The sequence below is a fragment of the Castanea sativa genome, chromosome 3, assembly GCF_040712315.1.
Source record: "Castanea sativa cultivar Marrone di Chiusa Pesio chromosome 3, ASM4071231v1".
In the NCBI taxonomy this organism is placed as follows: Eukaryota; Viridiplantae; Streptophyta; class Magnoliopsida; order Fagales; family Fagaceae; genus Castanea; species Castanea sativa.
The window spans coordinates 4,777,971-4,801,755 of NC_134015.1; the positions used below are offsets into that span (position 1 = coordinate 4,777,971).

The window sequence follows — 23,785 nt, forward strand, 5'->3', positions numbered from 1 at the left end:
CTATAGCTGCGTTTTTTAGATGTGGCTATACACTAAATCTATAGCTGCATTTCTAAGTATTTTTAGCCACATTTTTAAAAGAGGACCTATACCCGCGATTAAGACATGTGGGCTTAGCCAACGTACAACCACGTTTTTAAGAAGCGAGGCTTAAAACCTAACCTATAACTGTGTTATTGAGGCGTGGCTATAGGTCCAAATGATTTTTTTTTTTGGAAAGAGGACCTATATTCGTGTTTGTAAAATGCGACCATAGCCTAGCTAAAGCCGCATTTTTATGAAACGCAGCTTAAAACCTGACCTATAGCTGTGTTTTTTAGGCATGGCCATAGGTCCAACTGATTTTTTTTTTTAATAAAATTTTCTTCAAGAGGTCCTATACCCATGTTTATGAAATGTGGCCATAGCTAACCTAAAGCTACGTTTTTAAGAAACTCGGCTATAGGGCCCTTAAAAAAAAGTTAAAAAAAAAAACTCAAAACCTAAAAACTCGTCAGTTCCCGTGTTTACTCTCCCTCACCCATCTTTCACTCTCTCACTCACTAGCTCCCACCTATCATTGCTAACCTCCTTATCGTGTCACTGTCGTGTTCTTCAACATGCGGCCGCAGATCTGCCTAACTGTGTTGCCGTTGACGAAGCCCAATCATCACAACCCCACCGCCTCTCTAACCCTAGCTCTCTCTCTCACTAGCCAAATACCGCTTCACCGCCGATCATCCTCACCGTGCCATTGCTATACTATTAAGTGTGCTACCGCTAACTTGCCTCACTGTGCCGTTGTACTCTTCAAGGTAGATCTCTTTTTTCTCTATCTCGATTTTTGTCACTTTTTTTTTATGAGTTAGATATGTCCAAAAAAGCAAGAAAAAATATAAAATTAGATTCTATACCATATTTTTATCTATAAATGGAGAAATTGACAAGAACCTCAAAGTAATTCTCTATTAGTTCTACACACTCATACTAAAATAGATGGAAATATTGTGAGAGAGGAATGACATGGGAAGTGGTTACATTTAGAACTCAAAAGTGAAAGAATAAAACTAATCCACTTTTTTCGAGTAAGCTGTGTTTTTTAATTGTCCCCCCCCCCCAAGATTTAAGAAATTAAACTACTCTCTTCCCCTTGGTACATTTTGGCCACAAAGGAAATTATTGATATACTCTAATGAAAGTGGTCTGCAATTTTAATGAACATATACCGATATAGTTAAATGCATGCCTTTTCAACCTATGAATTCACTTTATTTGTCACTTTAGCAGCCTACTGCACTACATCAAATTTAAACATTATTTTATTAGCATATTTAGGAGAATAGTATGACAAAAAGAGCAATGTGGTACTAGCATTCTATTAACATATTTGTGGTACTAGCATTTTTCTTTAAAGAACTAGCTGGTAAATACTATGAATTCACTATGCTTATCACTTCAAGAGCCTACAACACCACCATCAAATTTAAACATTATACTATTAACATGTTTAGTAGATCAATATTGAAGAACTAGTTGGAGAATACTATGAACATGATAATTAAATAAAACATGTAGTATTACTAACTAATAGACAGAAAAGACAGGAATATCACTAATCCCAAAACGTATGTGATCTTACTAGTAAAACAACTAAAGCCAAAAAAACCAAGACACCTTGATATCATAAACAAAATCAAAATAAGGGGGAAAACCAAAAATAGAACCTTAGAACCAAATATTTTTATTTTTTCTTCACTTGCTTATTAAGCAAAATTACCAACATCAAGATGGCTTTCACCAAGGAACTTTAAGGTGGGGCGGGGGGAGAAAAATTCTATGCAAAATAGTCATTCAAAAATACACAAAACAATCAACACTCCTAATATCAATGTAAGCACCTTATACCACCATGCAAGCTACCCGCTTACTCACACTCAACAACAAGCTACCCGCTTACTCACACTCAACAACCCACTACAAAACAGTTATGAAATTCTAATGTAAACCACCTTAGAATTTTACAAGTATTTAAATAGAAAACATGTACTATGCTGAAGCCAAACACACGGCTCTTCAAAAAAAAATCAAAACTCACCACTAGCTAAGAATGCTTAGCCTATAAAGGATGAGTTTAATTTATAAGGAATATATTAATACAAAAATTAAATATATACAACACATGGAATTCTAATGTAATATAATGAAAAAGAAGTAGATACCAAATAAAAACTTGCTTCATAGGCTCATAGGTTTCAAATAAGCAAAGCTTGGCTGGGTATTAAGAACACTAAAGTTCAAACAACTCCTCAAGTCAAGCCCACAAAGACATATAGATATCGCTAAAATTTCTGACTTCCATCAAAATCATAACAAAATATAAAAGACAACAAGAAGGGCCATAGTATCATGGTAATCACGATTTCAAGCATATGGTATATCTGACTCACCACATGCCGAAAAGGCATCATTATCAACATCCATGTTATTTGTAGACAGATGTAGTTCACAATCCCATAATCACCAGTCACATGATGTTTAGATTCATCATATCCCCATTTTCCATCAACATAGAATTTGTATTGCATGCAAGTTAATCCACATATAAATACATTCATGTTTGTTAAGAATCAAAATTTAAACATCTTTACCATCATGACATAAAATTTGTATGCCTCATAGTAGGCATTCTTTATTCAAATAGAAGGAATTTCAAAGGATTGCATTTATTTTGACAGATTCAAGCACTTTAAGCCCATATATCAGTATAGTAATAATTAAAACTTTAGAATGTAATTTAACCAAAATCAAAAATAAAAACCACAAAATTAACTCAAAGTGAAACAAAGGTGAGGAGGTTGTTGTATTTTCAGTTTCACTACATAGTAGGTCAGCCATCTTGTAAAAATGGTTTGGTCCATGAAACATTATCCGATTGATTTGAAATTTTAAGGGAACATGACCTTATATGTATACAAGGTACCACAAAAAATTCATGTAAAATGATTTTTCTATAGTTTATTAAAAATCACATATTGCAGCTGACTCAAGTCTGTCCATGATAGATTCAGGATTCCAAAAGAAAATTGCTATGGTTTTAATACTAGCCCAAATGCTTTGAGACTTTATTCACATTAAAACCACGTGTTAAAGCATATTAAAAACAAGGAATGAAACCCTTAATCTCATATAAACAATGACCACAACAACAAATTAAGAAACCAAAACTCATAACTCATAGAGACAATTTATCAAACACTTGGTAAGCAAAAGGCACATGCTCACATTACTTACACAAATTTATAGTTAACAGTACACTCACACCCACATATGCCAAAGATCAATTTATTTGTGATAACAATTACAAATAGACATACAATTAAAGATAATGTAAAAAAACAAAAGCGGTGGAAAGGAAAATAAGACCTATGAAGCATCAGTTCTAACTCAGTATTTTTGTCTTTAAGGAAAATATGGTGGACTATGTGATTTGAGGCCTATATTGACTAAAAATTTTATACATTTCGAATTTTAGAATGATGTTTAGATAATTATAGAGTACAGTCTCAAAACTGGGTTAGCTGTACAACGTAAGTAAGTGTTAAGCAAAATGCAAAATGCTAAGAGAGGTGATTGGTAAGCAAAATGCTATATGATTAACTCTGTTTGAGTGGCTATGAGGATTAAATAGTTTTATTAAAGTGGGCTTATCTAATCAATAAGTTCCAAATAAAATGTTAATAAAATATCATAATGTATTCTCAACTAGTATTTCCACCTTCAAAAGCTCCTCAGACTGGCTCTCCAAATAAAATTAAGGATAAGGTAAGATTGCTTACCAATCACCTCTCTTGGACCCTGCAAAAGTGTGGACTTTGTACACTAGGTACAACATTCTTTGTAACTTACACAAACACCAGTGGGTCTTACACTATTCTCTCAAGTACAAGAAATGCCATTTCATCTAAATTGACATGGGTTTGGGAGTATTCGATACCAACGAAATTCTTCTTGATTTTTAGCTTAGGGATAAAATTGACAACATCAATACACAAATGATAGCATTGAATTAACGCGGCCTATCTCTCAAAACAAGTTCGCAACAGAATCAACACATTCGCGCCTCGTAATGATTTTATCTTAGATTTTTCTCCATATGCTTTGTCCAAATTGTATACAACTCTAGGGCAAAGGTTGGAGCGTTGGCAACCAAAACACCTATACAACTCTACATATTATATATTCTAGAAAAGCAATAATATTAAGTAGCACGCAGCTATTGATAGTGAATTCATCAACAAAAAGAAAACATCAAAAAAAAAAAAAAATTTTATAGAAAACAAGCAAAAAGGGGGTGGGGTTGGAAAAGGAGGAAGCTCAAACTTGTGGTGCGTAAACTGTGAGTTTCGAGAATGAGCATGAGGAAAGCAAAGAATTCATCTTCATAGTCTAAAACCCTGTGGAACATCGGTCTCCTTAAAGCCAATACCTGTAGTACTTGTAGTTGTTGTTATTGTTCTACAATTAAATATCAATATATATAATCAATTGGAAAATGAAGAGAAGAGAAGATAGTTACGCCAAAAGAATAGGGGGAAATTTGAAGAAAAAAAAAAGGGTAACTTTGCATCGGGAAAATGTGGGTGGAGGCAGAAAATGAGACTAAAAAGAAGCGGGAAATATAAAAAAAAAAATTAAGTGGGAGGCTGAAAATTTTGAAGTGGTGAGTGGGGGCTTATTGTGACTAACATGGGACTAATTTTGAACTTTTTTTTTTTTTAATGAAAGAAACGTGTGGACTAAATGATTATCACTTGATAAGTTTGTCTTTTACTAAAAATTTATGATATACTTTTGCTTTATAAAAAAAAAAAAAACTAATCACTAAGATGTTCCTCAAAACAAAAATAAAAAAATGACTAATGGAGTAATTCGGTAAATATTTTTAAAAGGAAAATTAATTAGAATTTAATGAATTAAAATAATAATATCTTAAACTAAGATTAGATAGTGTATTTTTATTGAAATAAATAGAAAGAGATAATGATAAGTTAATGAATATTCATAATTAACAAATAAAAATTTAAAAACTAGTGAGTTTTTTAGGGAATATTTAATGAATAAACTCATTCCTAAAATATACGAAAATTTGATAAATTTTAAATTACATAAAAATTCCAAAGAATTACCAAAATACCCCCCTCAACCTAAAAATGACCAAAATAACACCTAAACCTAAAAATAAACAAAATACCCCTAAACCTAAAAATAAACAAAATACCCCTAAAATCTAAAAAAGACCAAAATACCCCCTTGAACCTAAAAAAGACCAAAATACCCCTTAAACCTAAATAATGACCAAAATATCCCAAAACCTAAAAATGACCAAAATACCCCCAAAATCCAAAAAATGACCAAAATACCCCCGAAACCTAAAAAATGACCAAAATAACCTTGAAGCCTAAAAATTGACCAAAATAACCTTAAAACCTGAAAATGACCAAAATACCCCCAAAACTTGAAAAGTGGTCAAAATAACCCTGAAGCCTAAAAATTTATGGAAATAATCTAGAAACCAAAAAATGACCAAAATACCCTTATAACCTAAAAATTACCAAAATACCTCTGAAGCCTAAAAATGACCAAAATAACTCTGAAGCCTAGAAAATGACCAAAATAACCTAAAAATGACGAAAATACCCTCCAAAACTTAAAAATGACCAAAATAACCCCCAAGCCTAAAAATTGACGAAAATAACCTCAAAACCTAAAAAATGACCAAAATACCCTCTAAACTTAAAATGACCAAAATACCCTTGAAACCTAAAAAATAACCAAAATCCCTCGAACCTATAAAGTGACGAAAATAACCCTAAACTTTTGAAATGACCCAAATAAACCCAAAACCTCTAAAATGGCCACAAACAACCTAAAACCTCTAAAATTACCAAAAATACCCTGAAACCTCTAAAATGACCAAAATACCTCTAAACCTATAAAACGACCAAAACACCCCTCAAAATATCTAAGAGCATTTCAGTAATTTTTGTAGGTTTTGAGGGAATGTCACTAATTTTTTTAGGTTTTAGGGGTGTTTTGTTAACTTTTAGATTTTGGGGCTATTCCGGTAATTTCTAGGTTTTGGAGGTCTTTTAGTCACTTTTCAGGTTTTGGGGATATTCAATCATTCTTTAGGTTTTCGGGGTATCTTGGTCAATTTTTAGGTTTAGTGGGTATTTTGGTTTTTTTTTTTTTTTTAAAAGTTTAGGGAGTATTTTTGTCATTTTTTAGTTTTAGGGGGGATTTTGGTAATTTTTTAGGTTTAGGGTGTATTTTTATCAACTTACAGGTTTAAGGGACATTTTAGTCATTTTATAGGTTTCGGGGTATTTTGGTAATTTTTTAGGTTTCAGAGGTATTACAGTTAATTTTTAGGTTTAGGGGGTATTTTGGTAATTTTTAGGTTTCTAGGTTATTTTGGTCAATTTTTAGGCTTTGGGGTTATTTTGTCCATTTTTAAGGTTCTGGGGGTATTTTGGTCAATTTTAGGTTTTGAGGTTAATTTAGTCAATTTTTAGGCTTCGAGGTTAATTTAGTCATAATATATCAATATGTAACCACGCATTATATAATAAAATTTATAATATTTTCAGCATTTTTATAAGAATAAATCATAGTTTTCACATGATCTTGAATTAAAATTATTTATTGCAGCAAAATGGGACTCAGAAACCCACTTAAGGCTTGGGCATAACAATTAACGGAAACATAATTTAACAATAAGAATATTTTTTTGTTGTTGCTTTAGTTATGTTTCCTTTATTATATATACTTGACTTGGATTCGTTGAGATGATATATTCTTTGCTTAAACTTACCTGTTACTCAAATTGTTGTCTTTAATTAAATTTTAATGGTTGTCTTAGTAAATTTACAGATGATCAAAAGGAAAGTTGCTGGGACACCAACTGGGCAAGCTAGTGCGACTAAATCACATCTATTCAGGTATGAGCTCTTTCAAACCACCGTTTTTTTCTTCCTCAGAAGTTTCAAATGAAGTTAAGCAAACTCTGATGTTAAAAGTTTTGCTTTGGAGAGACATAGTAGTATAATTGGAGAGTGATGCTAGCTTAGTCTTAGATCCAATCATGTGTAATGCTACCACCTCAAAATGGAGCATTGCGCAAAAATTGTTTTTGATATTCTTAGGGTTCGTTAATTCGGTTGCCAACGGCTAGCCAGCTAGGTATAACATCAAGGTCTGCTTTTTTCATATTTTATACTCTTACATTACCTTTTTTTTTTTTTCCTTCCATTTTACATGTACTTTTACGTATTAACATGTGGACATTTTTATAATAATGTATGAAAACTAGCGTGAAAGGATATTTTCCATTTTTAAAGTATCATTTTTTTCAACACAATAATTAAGACAACCTGAAGAAAATAAAGTTTTTCTTTTTTTTTTTTAAAGAAAAAATAGTGTTGATTTTTTTTTTCACAATACTAGGTAGAGTGATATTCAACTATGGAAGAAGGAAGGCAATACAGAATGAATCCTAAAGTGTTCCAAGCTGCTTCCACCGGTGATTCAAGTTATTTTGAGAGTTTGATATATCCCAGTAGTATCCATCTGCAAGTGACAGCCGGGAAGAACACTGTTCTTCATGTTGCACTGCAATTCAAAAAATTTGAAGTTGTGGAAAAGATAGTTTATTATTGTCCAAGCCTTGTTTATAAAACAAACTCCAAAGGCAATACTCCACTACATGTTGCTGCGATGGTAGGAAATTCTTCGTTGGTAAAGTTCCTAATAGATCATGCCAAAAAGCTGAATGTTGAAGCAGGTGGTCATCGACAGCTTCTGAGGATGGTGAATATTCTAGGGAAGGATACAGCCCTGCACGTTGCTGTGCGATATGGGAAGTTTGAAATTGTGAAAATGCTAATCAAGGAGGATCCAGAGCTAGCTAAGTATGTAAACAAGGTTGGGGAATCTGCATTGTTCCTAGCTGTGGACAAACAACGCTACGACATAGCTTTTTATATCCTAACTGCTGCTTCAGACTGCTCCTATGCTGGAAGGCACGGCATGAATGTCTTGCATGCAATTGCCATTCACACTAGCAGTTGTAAGTGTTGCCCCATTCTGCTCTTTAAATATTGTAGAAATATGTGGACACAATCTTTGTTCGATTATGATAAAAAGTGGTAGATTTAAATAAAAGGGATAAACGTCCCCTCACAGCTAAGCGTGACAAATATTTTTGCACATTTCTTTTAAGACAATCTTTTCTTGGCATTCAATATCATGGTTATATCCAATGTGGTTTAGCGAAACAATTTTGCAAATAATGTGTAGTTACACAAAAATTTTCTCAATTATTTTAAAGACAAATGATGTTGTTTCAACAACAATTTTTCATTTTAACAAATTGAGTTCCTAACATTACCTAATTACAAAAGGAAAATATTAGAACTAAAACCAATTTTATAATAAAAATATTACAAACTGATGTAGTATGTAATTGGTGCTACATTATCACTTCATAATAAATAAATGTTTTATTTTTTTATTGATTACTATTTAATTTATAAAACGTATATAGAAAAATAGGTAATATTAAGGGTGTAAATCCAACCTACCAACTCAATGAATTGGGTTGAGATGGGTTTAAATTTTATTTAAAGTCTCGAGTTAGATCTGAAACCACCTGACCCATGCCAATCCAACCCACCATATATAAATGTCTATTTTATTATCTTTATTTTGAATTTGATTAATTTTGGTATTTTCAAAATTTGTTTTGATGAGTTTAGAAATTTAGAATATAATTTAAGCATATTATGTGAGTTGTAACAATTTAATGAGAAAAGTGCTTAAATAGTTTATGAAAATTCTAAGTTTTTTAAGGTACGAAACATGTATGCACAACCCACTAATCCAACGCAATCCATCCCAACCTATGTGGATGGGTTGGATTATGATTTTCCATTGTTGGTTTATATAAAAAAACACTACAATCTAACTCATGCACACATCTAAGTAATTTCCCTGACCTTACTTTTTACAAATTGCATGGGTGGCATTCACTGTTCAATATCAAGTTATGTGTACACCAAAAAAAAAAAAAAAATTTAATGTTAGAAAACACATGATTAATTCAACAATTGTAATTAACTTCCTATTTTCCAAGTAATATCTAAGAGTTTAAGATCATTTAAAACCAATCTTAATATATATATTTTTAAAGTTTTAACTTATGGCATCCGCTCCTAATGATAGCTCTTATCATTAGACTAAGATACTAATCAGTTTTTGATGTAGACAGGGATTGAATCTCAAATCTCTTATTCAACTATCAAAGAGTTTACCAATCCTAATATATATTGCCACATTGTAATTAACACCAATCCCAATATATCACTTCTAACAATTTTTAGAAAGATAGTGAAAATTTTTATTTCTATAGCATTACTCAAACTAAACAATCTTGCTAATATTAGTTGAAAAATTATTTTATAAAACAATCTAATGAGACACCTTTCTCACACCATGTTTGGATCCTACATGATGTGAGAGTAATGTCTTATGAGATACCTTCTTCCAATTAACCACGCATGCCTTAGGTATTCCCTAGCTAGGACAGTGCCAAGCAAGAATGAATCCAAATGGCTAATATTCCTTGGCATCTCTGAAACTCTGAAGAAAGAATTACATTTATTTTCCTTATCCATATATAGTTTCTTAGAGTTTAATTTTTTTGATAATTTTTTTTTGATGAATAGTACAATTTATTTTTAAAGTGTATTGTTTTGCTGGAGTGTTTAAAACTTATTTCTCTGGTATGATTATTTCTATTGCTTTTGATTTATCCAATGCAGACAGTAACAAGGGAAATTTGGTCCTAGTAAGAGAAATGGAGAAATCGGAACAGTTATCTCGACCTTTTCGGGTCCTAATAACTGTCATTTGGGACATCAATATGATATCGCTCGACCATCTTCCGAAAGGGTTATTTGACAAATTTTATAGAATGGAAGAATTTTTACCTTCGGTCAAATTTGGAACCATTCCAGAAGGTAAATAGTCTACCTCGACTCAATTACTCTTTTAAAAAAAAAAAATTATAGGAAATATTGAATTTTCATTAACAAATAAAGCCGAAAAGAAATTATATCATTTGAGATTGCATGTTCTATAAAATAAGGGTTCTCTTCAATCTAAGAAACATATTACTCAAGTATTCTTTGTTGGTGCAAATACAAAATAATGGAAATAATACAAAGAGAACTGAATAATATTTCTAAATATTATCAATATGAAAAGAAAAAAATACACAACACTATTTGGATTCAGGTGTAACCCTCGCTCTCTTTAAGTAGATTCAGGTCATTAGTTTTCCCTAACTTGTCTCTCCTAGGATACAAGGACCCAACATATGTTGTATGGCTAGAACAACATATGACCCTTGCGCACGTATCTAACCCAATTAGCCCATTAATCACCACAATTAAAAGGAATAAAATAAATTTTCCCATTTTCAACGTAGGATTAAATATTTTCACTAACTTTTCATATTCCATATTTGACTCCCGCATCTTTACGTTTATGTTGTAATATAAATCAATTTTAATTATATAATATTAAAATGCTCTGCATTGTACCTTCACTTAGTAAAACAGTGATCTCAATGCCGGAGTTGTAGTGGTCTTTGACTTGAACTAGGATTGCTTTTGGGAAATTAAGCGCCACTGCTTACACATAACAACCCCGGTGTTGACATGAGTTTTTATAGCTAGCACTTTACGGTTGAATGCTGATCCCAGTTTAATGAGTGTATTTAAAATAAGTTCAAATCTCATAGGGAGCAGCCCCATGCCCACGCTTATATAGGTGAAATTTTTCCAAGGATGCTCTTGTATTTCTGACATCCCACTTATATGAGCTACAAATTTCATTATAAATTTTTTGCTCAACCTCTCCACATTACAGGATAAATGCACATTCATTATAGGGATGAATAATTTACAAAATAGATAATTAAAGAAATAAATAGTGCATTTCTTACGACCATCATATGGTTCATTTTTCCAATTGAACCAAATTCTCAGAATCTCTAGTCCTTGGGTATCTTCATATATGGCTCATGAATCTATGGACTTTATTCCCATCTCCCTTGAAGTATTCTAGACCCTATCTTTTGCCAAGGCTTGGTAAATGAATTTCCAAGGTTATCATTAAATATAATATAATCCATAGTTATGATGCCACTACTCAAATAAGATCGCACGGTTTTGTGCTTTCTTCTTATAGGTCTAGATTTACTATTGTAATAACGGTTTTAACTCTACCAATTGCGGTAGTGTTATCACAATGAATTAATATAGGCGGAATTGACTTTTCCTAAAGTAGAATTTTATATAACAAATCTCAGAGTCAATTTGCCTTTTTACTAGCTAAAACTAATGTTATTAATTCACCTTCCATAGTTGAATTAACAATTATTGTTTGCTTTTTAGATTTCTAACAAATAGCACCATTACCTAAGGTAAAAATATAACTAGTGGTAGAGAGAAAAGCACCTGACAAAGTATTCCAATCGGCATCACTAAAGCTTCAATCACATCAGGATAATTTTTATAAAATAAGCGATAGCTTTTGGTACCAGTGGTAGAGAGAGAATCATGACTCACTCAATAGCTAGCCAATAATCTTTACTAGGCTTGCTAGTAAATTTGCTAATCACTCCTACTGCATATGGAATGTCAGGTCTAGTACAATCAGTAGCATAACGTAAACTACCAATGATGCTAGCATAATTCTTTTGATTAAAAATCTCATTGTCATTATTCATAGGAAATAAATGAACACTAGAATCAAAAGGAGTAGCAACATTTCTATGACCTTGACAATTATATTTTCTCAACATAATGTGATTGATCAAGAAATATTTCATCATATGTTTTTGTAATTTTCATGCCCAAATAAAATTAGCCTCACCAAGATCTTTCATATCAAAATGGCTTTTAAGTATATTTCTTGTCTCAATTACAACATGCATATTTGAGCCAAAAATCAACATATCATTCACATAGAGGCTAATTATAACATGTAAATTATTCCATGATTTAGAATAAATACATTTATCACATTCATTTGATTTATAACCATTCTCAATCATGTAGGAATCAAAATTTTCATGCCACTGCATAGATGCCTGTTTTAAGCCATATAGGGATTTATTTAGCTTACATATCTTGCTTTCTTGTTTAGGCTTTACAAAGCCTTTGGACTGATCCATATAAATCTTTTCCTCTAGGTCCCCATTTAAAAAAGTTGTTTTTACATCCATTTGATGAATTTTCAAATAAAAAATTGCACCAATAGCATTTAACATTCTAATAGATATAATTCTTGTTACCAAAGAAAAGGTATCAAAGAAATAATGACCGAATTTTTGTTTAAAGCCTTTTGCAACATGTTTAGCTTTAAACTTATCTATTAATCCATCCTGTTTCAACTTTTTCTAAGGACCTATTTACAACCTATGGTCTTACAACCTGGTAGAAGATCTACTAATTTCCAAGTTCTATTAGAAATTAGAGATTCCATCTCATCATTTATATGAGGTGATGTTAAAGCTTCTACTAAATTTTGGGAATTTTCCTCAATGTTAAAAATATAATAATTAGGACCAAAATCCTTTTCAACTCTAGCTCTTTTACTTCTTCTAGGTTCCATTTCAAAATTTTCTTGATTTTGTAAATGAGAAGTAGAAGAACTAGGTTGTGACAAAATATTTTCTTATTCACCCCCATCACTTTTCAATTTAAAAGGAAATTTTTCTTCATGAAAAATTGCATCACTAAATTCAAAAATTATTTTGTTTTCAAGATAAAAAATTCTATAAACTGTGCTATTAGTCACATAACTAAGAAAATCACAGGTAGTAGCTCTTATATCTAGTTTAGATATTTTAGGGTTAGTAAGCCTTACATAAGCAAGACAACCCCACACTCTCAAATATCCTAAATTTGACTTATGTCCTTTCCACATCTCAAAAGTTGTGGTATGTGACTTTTTATGTGACACCATATTCAAAATATGACATGTAGTTAAAATAGCTTCACCCTAAAAATATAAAGGTGCACCAGATTCAATTAACATGGCATTTGTTAACTCAATTGGAGTTTTATTTTTTCTTTCAGCCACACCATTAGAAGTAGAGGTGAATATGATGCAGTAGTTTCATGGATAATTCCTAAAGATTGAACAAATGTGTTGAATGCACTTGATTCATACTCCCAGACTCTATCACTTCTTATTCTTTTTATTTTTTTATTGAATTGCTTTTCAACTTTTTTTAAAAAATCTTGAAATTTTTTAAAAGCATCACTTTTATTTTTCAACAAATAAACAATTTTATATTTTGAGAAATTATCAATAAAAGTGATGATATATATCTATTTCCTCGATGAGTTAAAATTCCATCAAATTCACATAAATCAAAGTAAATTAACTCAAGCAATTTGGTATTTCTTACAAAACTTTTATGAAGCCTTTTTGTAAACTTAGCTTGACTACTAGTATCACATTTTTCAAAATCTTTTGACAATCTTAGAATTAATTTAAACAACTCATGATTCCCACATATCTACTATTTATATGACACAAACAAGAATGCCAAAAATTAATAGAAGAAAGTATATACACTGAAGTGGTAGATGCTTTATTATTCTCAACATTCAACTTAAAGATTCCATCACAAGCATAACCATTGCCTACAAATAATCCCTTTTTAGTGATTACATATTTAATAGATTTTATAGTTTGCTTGATGCCAGCCTTATTAAGCAAAAAGCTTGACATCAAATTCTTCCTCATAGACGGAGTGTGAAGTACATCTTTTAATGTTAACACACGTCTAGAAGTGAATTTCAAACCAACCTCACCACTCCCAAGAACCTTGGTTTTGCTAGAGTCACCAAGCATAATTGTTTTTTCTTCTTCAAAGGGAGTGTATAACTTGAACCAATCTTTGTCATAGCAAATGTGCCTATTAGCATCAGAATTTGCCCATCGCCTTTCAACATATTGCACCATATCGACGTCTATAATCATAGTCACTAAAGGTTCTTTTGTTACGTTAGCTTGCTGAACATATTTACATTTTCAAAATTTGCAAAATTGAGCAATGTGTCCTCTCTTGCCACATACAAAACAAGATTTATTAAATTGATCTTGTGAAAGGGGTCATTGGTTCTTATTGTAATTTTTATTCGGGTTTTCCCTTCTTTGAGGTCTATTATTATTTTTGAAAACTCTCTTTTTAAGCTTCAATTGATCATTTCTATGAAAATGATTTTTGGGCATATGATTATTGGCTGAAATAAGGTTTACCTTTGTGGTGAAATTACCATTACTCTCTTCTGTCATGAGTGCATCTTGTCCTCTAGCCTCCTCTTCTACACGGATGTGTGTGATTAAGGTCTCTAGGGATGTCTCATTTTGTTTGTGCCGCAAAGTCTTTGGAACTCCTTCCAAGATTGTGGTAGTTTATCAACTAGGCCAGCTACCACCAGATTATCTCTAATCTTTATGCCTTCAGATCTCAATTTTCACGATCATTTGGAAGTCTTGTGCTTAATCCACCACCAATTTTCCATTCACCACTTGGTAACGGAAAAATCTACTAGCAGCATACTTTTTTGCATCAACCTCCTTGGTATTGTACTTGTTTTGTAAAGCTTTCCAAATTTTCTTGAAAGAGTTATAAATTGTATCATAATAATCATAGAAATGAACGACAAGAAAATTCAAAAGATAAGAGTGACAATTGTATTCATCTTTTGTATACTTATCTATCTTTACTTGATGGAGATAAAATTCTTCCTCGCTCATCTCATTGGTAGAAACCTTTGAAGGATTCTCGTCAATGAGGATGTAGGCGACTTTGAAAAGACTCAAGTAAAGGAGGACCTTTCCTTTCTACCTCTTGAAGTGGGCTCCCTTAAAGCACAAGGGCTTGTTGAGATCTCCAACACTTTCATTTAGTTTCTGTTGTGTAGACTCCATGTGTATTGAATCTGTGGTGACCAGATACGCTTCAAGCAGTAGTATTTGGGTCCCAATTGATTTATGTGTGCTATATCTTGGTCCTACCAATTTGCCCCCAAGCTTCACTTGGTTTTGTCTCAACAAGACGTTACTTGCAAGTTCTCCCCTCACGTTTCCCTCTTTGCACTCCTGTGTTTCTCAGTGTTTCAATCTCTCTCTCTCTCTCTCCTCCGATCTTTTTCCAACCAACCTCACAATGTTCACCTTCTCCTCCTTTTATAGTCTCATCTTAGTGGGGTTGTTATCATTACTTACCCACTTGACACATATTCCAACATCCATCTGAATCCCTAGGGATCCTCACGTTTCTAAAGGATTCTCTTTGAACTTGTTCCAGAAGTCAATTAGTGTTCCGTAGCGAATTCCCCAAAGTAGTTGACAGTGCTCGGCCCCGACTTCAGTTTGACTATCCTCTCATGGCCTTTCCTTTGGCTTGCTTATTGGTGTTGGGCCTAATTTGGCCTAAGCGTAACTCTATTTCACCAGGAACTCTTGCCCATCTTATTAGTGAACTAATCTCATCTCATTCGTGTTTGACTTTAACTATATGGCCTAGCCCCATTGCAATGGGACTTGTTCGCATGGACCACTCTCTGTGTTGGGCTTTGGTGACGTGGGCCATTCCCAGTTTCAAGGGCCCAAGCCCCTATAGAATCTCTTTAAAATTGTTAGTGCAAACACAATAATAATTGAAATAATACAAAGAGAAACTGAATAATACTTTTGAATATTCTTAATATGAAGAGAAAAAAATACACAATACTATTTGGATCGCTTTCTTTAAGGAGATTCAAGTCATTGGTTGGCGAAGCTTTGTAACCAGTATACAACAGTCCAACAAATGTTGTATGGCTAGAACAACCTGCACAAAGTGTTTAAGCTTAAAGCTCCACCAAAAAGAACATCATTCTTTGTGTGTTAACGCTGTAACTAGTATTGGGTCTGAATGAGTCTATTTATAATCTCTCTCATTTTCAATGTGAAATTACAATACTCTTTTTTATTACATTGTATAGCGAAAACCTTGTTGTATACTACTCCATGTAATAGTTACTCAATTCGTCTCAAATTGAGTGTTTTTTTTTAAAACCCATTTTTAGATATCTCAATACGGGTCACTCTAATTTGAAAAAAAGAAAAGAAAAAGAAGATTTTACTTTCTTAGAGAAAAATAAAATTGTTGTTCTTAGATTATATTTTCTCTCGCACAAGTGTTGCCAAACGACCAAACCCTTACTTATGAGAAGATTTTACTAAAACAAAGGATAACTTTTACAAGGTATTCCCTCTTACAAAAGCTTTCTACTCTCTTCTCCGGCTATTCTACTACTATATGTACCTTTTTCCGGAAAAAGGCTTCCTTTTCATAGCCAGCTTCCCTCTCTTTTATAGGACGAGGAGGTAGCTGGATTACACATTGGTGGCATTGCTCCATTGTATGTTGGATTTGCCAGATGCAGGTACAACGGGTCATATGCCGTTATTGCCAGGGAGGTGCAACATCGGGCTGCTGTCCTTGGTCTATGGCTACAAGTGGTTAACCAATGAAATTACTGCACACAATGTACTATTATGGCCATGCAAGTATCTAACTGATGGGAGCATGGTGTCAAAGTCCTTTGGTGGTGGATTGACACTACCTTATGATAATGCTCTTTGAACCCTGTAGGTTTTGTCTATGTATATAGGTTTTGTCTATGAGATATATAGACATTTTGTCTTGCTCTTGTGCGTTTAATGTTAGGATCACAACTTACTTATGTAGCAAGTTGTGAGTATTGGAGCTGTGCACTCACCAATTTTACTCCACCACACACAACTTTCCATGTGTGCAAGTTGTGGCAAAGATTGTAGTATTAACATTTTCCTTATTCCTTAAGTACATTTCTTGTTGCCTTGATGTCTTGTGGGATGATTCCATTGTAAGATGGGTACACGAGTAAGGTTAGGATAGTCCTGGTACATTGGTTCTTCTAAAGACAATAATTCCCTTGACTCTAACCTTAGTGATGGTACACGCTGGCCATGCGCTTTTCTTGAGTTAGTGGGCATTTACAAGAGAAAATTCTTTTGATTTTGCTAGAAGCAAAGTTGCACCATTCTTGTGTTCGCAAAGGTGAAATTTCTTCTTATGTCCTTATTACATGAACATCTAATTGTTTATGAACTTCATTAAGAACATAAAACTCATCCTCTAAAATTAACGTGATAGACAACACTAATTTATATAGTTTTTATCACTGTCAATAGCTTGTTATTCATTAAACTTCTTAAATTAAATATATTTGAGGTTTGGTTCCCACTGTTGCTAGTTTTCTTGAAAGAAGAGTTTTAGTCTCATTTCAATTAATGTTACCTTAGAGCATCTCTAACAAGCTCTTTAAACCCATTCTCCCCTCTAGAGTTGTTACTTGGTGTGCCTCTCCTTCCATCAAATCTTGGTTAAACATTTTCAAAAATGTCAAACCACTTGCTCCTTCCATTTCTATGAAAATATTGTTAGGAAATGAAGGGTTTAACAATAAAAATATACAATAGAATAATTCTATGATTTAATGGCTTTGTTTGGTTTTTCATAGTTCAAATCACTTTAATGGCTTTGTTTGATTTCCATTTCTATGAAAATATACATTTGTGATGCAATTACTAGTTACTTCTAAATTTCATATTAAAAAATCAATTTGTATGGTTTTTCATAGTTCAGATCAATTGGGTTAATGCTAAAATTTGTATATTTTAACATTTTGATCAAATTTAATAAACAGGTAACACGATTGACTTGTTTAATAAACAGATCATGTTTAGGTTGAGGAATCTATCCATTTAATAAATATGTCAGCTAGTGTTAATCCACATAGTCAAATACTCAGGAGTTGACACAAGACGAACCCAACACGCGAACACAAATTGCCGCCCTTAACATCAAGAGTGTTAGTTAAATTAACTCTTTTTTTTTTTTTTTCTCATTTTCACAATTCATTACCATGAAGCTCTTGTTCGTCAGTTGGATTCTTCATGATTCTTGAATTGTATTATCATTACACAGATGTAATGTTGCACTAGAATCGATTCATTCTGACGTATAATGGAAACACATTAGGGGCTAAATCTCATTTTAGTTTAATTAAAACCTTAAATCCATAAGAGGTTCCTCAAATCCACAAGAAAAATAAGAGACAAAACCTTTCTAGAAATTAAATATTTTTTATATTCAAAGTTTTAATTTCGTTTTACATATTACAACCCTATTTAAAGGCTCCAAAAAACTTATTTTCCAAGTTGAAATATTCCTAAAATCTGATCCTAGTTGACACCCTGCATTAATAATAGGACTCTAATTTGACAAGAAAAGCCTTAAAAACACCTAAAATCATAAATACTAAAATTATGAAAATTAAATAAATTATCAAACATTAATAAACTATACAAATTTTCCCTTATATTTAGTCCTACATCATATCCGTTAAACAACTATATGCACTTGATCATACCAAATATCACACACAAATTATTATGGTTTTATTCTTTAATAACATTTGCCAAGCTTTATTCTTAAATAGCATTTTCCATACTTTCATTTCTATTATCTTTTCCCCATGATTCTTTATGTATCTACACAAATTTAACTGTCATTCTCTAAACAAATTGACGCAGCTCCTACTTATTTGTCATTGAGATCATTTAAGTTAATTCTTTTAAGAATATTCATGACCATTTTAGAATACATATATATCATAAAATTTTTCCAATTTCAAATATTAAACGTTGCAACTCATGCAGTTAATTTAATACAAAAACATAGGCTATGGATCAAATTACTTTTGAACAACAGAATTCGTACCTTTTAACTTGCTCATGTATCTTTCTTTCAATGCATCTACTATGCGAAAGAAGCACCATCTTTTCTTGCCAAAAATATTTGTTCTTAATTTCAATTCTCATTCCATTGAATCTTTGCAATGTTCTTCATTTAGCTCGCTTGAGCAAGCCTCCAAAACTTTATTTATTTATTTTATTTTATAATCTTCTTAAAAATTTCCTTTAAAATTTCTTCTAACTTTTTTTTTTCTACTAGTAAAGTAGGATCACTCATATTAGAACCTATAGGCTATGGGTATATTCACAAATAAGCATTGATACTAAATGCCTAAGAATCTCTTGCATGTACACACTGCTTATGTTCTCTCCTTTCATAGCTTATTGCCTTTTAGATTTCACTCTTTTGCTCCTAGATTGAAAGTCCCATTTGATACAAGTCAGCCTAAAAGAATATAAAATTAAAAAAAAAAAATCCATGGAATTTTCTTGCAATGTATGAATACTCTCTTTTTATACCAAAGTTTACAATTCTTAGTTCCTGTTTTTCTGAGCAGAAAGTGTTGATCCCCTTCTCTTTTCTCTCTCGTTTCCTTATACACTTCTTTTTTACTGGTTCATCTACGTGTTATACAAATCTTCCCCTTAGATACTTGTCCCATCCGCCACTTTCTTGAAGTCTTCAAACAATAGCAAAAAGGCTGAACTGTACTGTTCAGAGGTCATTTTCCCATTAATGCAACCAGGGAGGTAGATGCAGGGTCTTTAATGTGGTGGTAGCAGCTTTTTTCTCAATTATTTCTCATACATCCTTGCTTCTAAAGGGTGCTTGGATCACCCTCTTACCCATCAGTTTTTCCAGAATCTTGCCTCTAACCCCTTTAGCAAGTCTCAGGGTCATTGTCGAGCCTGTCCGAAGAGACATTCCTCCTCGGACAACTCCCCGGACCTCTGCAGTGTAGACTGACTTGTGGGCCTAAAGGCCCCGGATAAAAATAAACTGGTACCAACCGATCAGGCCCAAAACCCAAACGTTTATTCAAGAGTTTTTACCCCCCATATCTATATATTTCAAAGGGTAAAATATTATTTTAATTCCTAAACTTTATCAAAAGTTTATTTTTCATCTCTAAACTTTAAAAAATTTATTTTTCATCCCTAAACTATTGAAAAGTTCTTCTTTTATCCATAAATTATTTACAATGTTTTATTTATATCCTTAAACTTTACTACAAGTTTGTTTTTCTTCCCAAAACTATTGAAAAAAGTTCTTTTTTATCCATATTTTTGTCTCTAAACCATTGAAAAAACTCTTTACAAAGTTTAAGAATGAAAAACGAACTTTTAAAGTTTAGAGATGAAAAAAAAAATTTTGTTAAAATTTAGAGACCAAAATAGTATTTTACCATATTTCAAAATCCAGCCCACATTTAGTTTTTAAAGAAAAACACCCACCAACCACCAACGCAACAAAAAAAACTTCTACATTTCTACTTCTTTTTCCCATAATTTATACTATATTAGGAAAAAAAAAGTTTACATTTCTCCTATATGCAGTGAAGCATTCTTTAAATTTTTTTTCAAAAAAAAAAAAAAGAATAAAAAACCAAGACAAATCAAGATAGTACAGAACATGGGTCAATATATTATTGATTATTGCGAAAGATTTCTCATTTTTCCTCACAATTTCTTAATTTTTTAAAAATATTTTTTTCAATGTGGTAGGGATTTTCATTATTAATTCATCAATTTTTTAATAATTGGGAACTAAAGTTAGGATGAGAGAGAGAGAGGGAGAGAGAGAGAGAGCATTTTGTAATTTTTAAAAGAAATTAAAAAACATAGGAAAATTTTCATATATTTTATCTTCTCAATTTACTCTCTAATAATTAAATTGTCGAAATAAAATTATATTTGGATTTCTACTTTAAGGTTTTTATTTTATTTTATTTTATTTTTTGGTTGGTAAAATACTATATGTTGTATTTTAGTTATAGTTTACGATTTAACTCATATTAATTAACATTTCAAAATCAATTTCGTTCTGAACTTTATCTTTTAATTTTGCCCCTGAACCATAATCTATTAGGATTTATACCGTTTTGCGATTGAGTTGCAGGGAGAGAACATAGGTTCAAACCCTCTTCTCCCGTTTTGTGTCTGTCATGAAAAAAAAAAAAAGAAGCTCTTATTATGTACTAACCTGAGCAATTAATAATGTTTTCATATATCTTCTTAGATCTTGTGAAGGAAGTGATGAAAAAATGGCCATCTACAATTGAACAAGTTGATGACTCAGGATGGACTCCTCTCCACATTGCTGCACATATGGGTGATCATAAATTTGTCAAGCTGCTTTTAGAAAATGGCAATTCACCTGCATATGTAAGAAACAAAGAAGGTTTATCTGCTCTTCACATTGCCGCCAAGCTAAAAAAAGGTATCCTGATTTGGTAATAGAAGAACTCATGAAAGCATGTCCAGATATGTACGAGTTGTTGGACAACAAGGGTCGAAATGCTCTTCATGCTGCTGCAGAAAGTGGAGGATGGGCCGCATTTAAATTTTTTAAGGGGAGACCAGAGTTGGAGGGTCTCATGAACGAGCAGGACGAAGAAGGAAACACGCCCATGCATCTGGCAGCGATCAAAGGGCATTACTGGATTGTACACGGACTTAGAGGCGTTCACTTATGGCATGTTTGGGAGTTTAGAGAGGGAGGAGAGTAGAGGGGAGTAGAGGAGAGGGAAGTAGTGGGGAGGAGAGTAGAGGAGAATGATTACCCTCCACCTTGTTTGGATGTTTTTATAATTAGTAAGGGGGGAAATGAGTAATTAGCCCTTCTCCTTGTTTTTAACATTGTAATTTTATAAATATAATAAGGGTAAATTAGGTAATTTACTTTATCAATAATTTTATGTGCTCTACTCTCCCTCCAAATCTCTCCAATTTGGGGGAATTAAAAATGAGGGGATTGGAGGTAGTTGAAACCCCTTGAAACCCCTTGAAACCCCTCCCCCTCATTCCTTAAAAAACTCCCAAACAAGGTAATTGAATTACTCCCCTTCCCTCTACTCTACTCCCCCTCCTTTTTTAAACATCCAAATAGGCCATTAAACGCTACAAACGAGGAGGGCTTCACCGCAATGGACAATATTTTGTTTACAAGCGAGTTACAGAGACCGGTATGCCCCCCTTCCATCCTACTCTGCTGAATGCAATACCTGCTGCACAATTTATAGGAATTGTAAACAAAAAATCTTGGTCCCAATTTTGTCTCTTTTATTTTTGGGGTGTAGAATGTAGGTGTACAAAAAGATGGTTGACAACTTGATTTGGTGGGGAAAATATTTATTTTAAAAAGGGATTTTAATTTTATTTACTTCTTATTATTATTTATTAATACATAACTACAGAACAAAGACAACTATCCTCTCAAGTCTCGTACATGAGTTGGAACCTCAGACCTCTTAGAATATAATTTACCTGAAATTTAATTCATCTGTTTTGTAACTTCACTTTTATTTAATTCGGTCCTCTATATTAATTTTAATTTTGTACAATTCAATCTTATAGTTAGTCTCTATCCTAATTGTGCTATTAGTGAAATCCACAGATAAAATTATGGGGGATGGGCGCCCGACTAAGCCTGAGGGGAGCGCTCTTAAAGATGGGCATTCGGAATCTGGATCCTAGAAGTAAACCAGAATTGGCAGGAGGCAATGACATGGGAACATCATCTGTATCAGATTTTTGGAAGCAAGTGAGTGACACCAATATAATGGTAGACACACTCATCGCTACTGTGACCTTCGCAGCAGCTTTCACGTTGCCTGGTGGATATATTGCAAATGGAGATGATTTTGAAGGCTTAGCAGTATCATGGAAAAAAACTGCTTTCCGTGTATTTCTAATAGCTAATGCTTCAGCTTTTGGTTTTTCCACTACCGCACTATTCGTCCACTTTTGGGCTTCAGCAACGATTGATCATGAGAACCCTGTTTTTCACAGAAACGTGGCACGACGTAACGCTATTTTCACAAACTGGTCTATCGGTGCTTTACCGGTAGCTATTATTGCAGCCACCTAAACAGTAGTGCCACGCTCTTTAGGGAACGCTGTGGCTTTTATTCTTTGTTGTTGCTTACTAAGTGGCGTGTTTTTCCCTTTTACAATAAAGAAGAAGGAAGAAAAGCCTGATAGCAAAGCCCATGCTAGTCAAGGACGATGATTAAATTGATTGGGACCTTCAGAATTTGAAAGGAAAAGGCTGTAAAGCTAGCAATCTTTTGCAAGTTAATTGGTATGGGCGAAAAGATTGGAGTAAGAGAGGAATGCTGTCTTTATCAAGATCAAGGCTGCTTGTGTTTATAGCCTTGTTGCTTTGCCTTTGTTTGGTCAGTGTGTCTCTTCTTTTTTCTTTTTTTATAATAAAAAAAAAAACATGTTATTTTTCTTGTGATTGTTGTATACCAAAGTAACATTCATGCAGTGATTATTAATTAATTGATGAAGGAGAACATAGTTGATTAATTATTAAGAATCGGCCATATTATTGAATTTGGTTTTGATTTTTTTATTCTTAAAACCTTTTGACACTTGGGTGATAGGGATTTTTCTCGTTCAAATATAAAATATATTAATCAAGATTTTTACTAATAATATTTTAGCATGATAGTGTCTGTTTGCCTCTTACTTATTCGACAAGTTTTTAACTTTTATCTTTTATATACAACTTTTTAAAATTTTACTTTTTTTCTCAAATTTTCAAGGCACGTGTATTCTTTAAAATATTTTTAACAAAAAATTAAATAAGTTGATACCAAACACTCACATATGAAAGAATATATTATATCATTAAATGAAAATATTA

General features: G+C 32.5%; 2 protein-coding genes across 2 annotated transcripts; both read left to right on the forward strand.

Annotated features, from left to right (window-relative positions):
• The first annotated feature begins 6,920 nt into the window (after nt 1-6,920).
• LOC142628340 (protein ACCELERATED CELL DEATH 6-like) lies at nt 6,921-21,614 on the forward strand. Its single transcript, XM_075802448.1, has 4 exons — nt 6,921-6,980; nt 7,486-8,107; nt 9,861-10,058; nt 21,152-21,614. Exons 2-4 carry the CDS (start codon nt 7,504-7,506, stop codon nt 21,367-21,369), a joined length of 1,020 nt encoding a protein of 339 aa, XP_075658563.1. The 5' UTR covers nt 6,921-6,980; nt 7,486-7,503; the 3' UTR covers nt 21,370-21,614.
• A 417-nt stretch (nt 21,615-22,031) lies between these two features.
• Nucleotides 22,032-23,400, forward strand: LOC142628341 (uncharacterized). The gene is made up of 2 exons (XM_075802449.1): nt 22,032-22,097; nt 22,529-23,400. The coding sequence occupies exons 1-2, from the start codon at nt 22,059-22,061 to the stop codon at nt 23,000-23,002; spliced, it is 513 nt and encodes a 170-aa protein (XP_075658564.1). The 5' UTR covers nt 22,032-22,058; the 3' UTR covers nt 23,003-23,400.
• The last annotated feature ends 385 nt before the right edge of the window (nt 23,401-23,785 follow it).

Bases quoted from the DNA above. Each gene is read 5' to 3' on its own strand.
- LOC142628340 (XM_075802448.1), top strand. From the start codon at position 7,504: ATGGAAGAAGGAAGGCAATACAGAATGAATCCTAAAGTGTTCCAAGCT. The intron at 8,108-9,860 runs GTAAGTGTTGCC...TATCCAATGCAG, and splicing joins TGCCATTCACACTAGCAGTT to ACAGTAACAAGGGAAATTTG. The intron at 10,059-21,151 runs GTAAATAGTCTA...ATATCTTCTTAG, and splicing joins ATTTGGAACCATTCCAGAAG to ATCTTGTGAAGGAAGTGATG.
- LOC142628341 (XM_075802449.1), top strand. From the start codon at position 22,059: ATGGACAATATTTTGTTTACAAGCGAGTTACAGAGACCG. The intron at 22,098-22,528 runs GTATGCCCCCCT...TGAAATCCACAG, and splicing joins CAAGCGAGTTACAGAGACCG to ATAAAATTATGGGGGATGGG.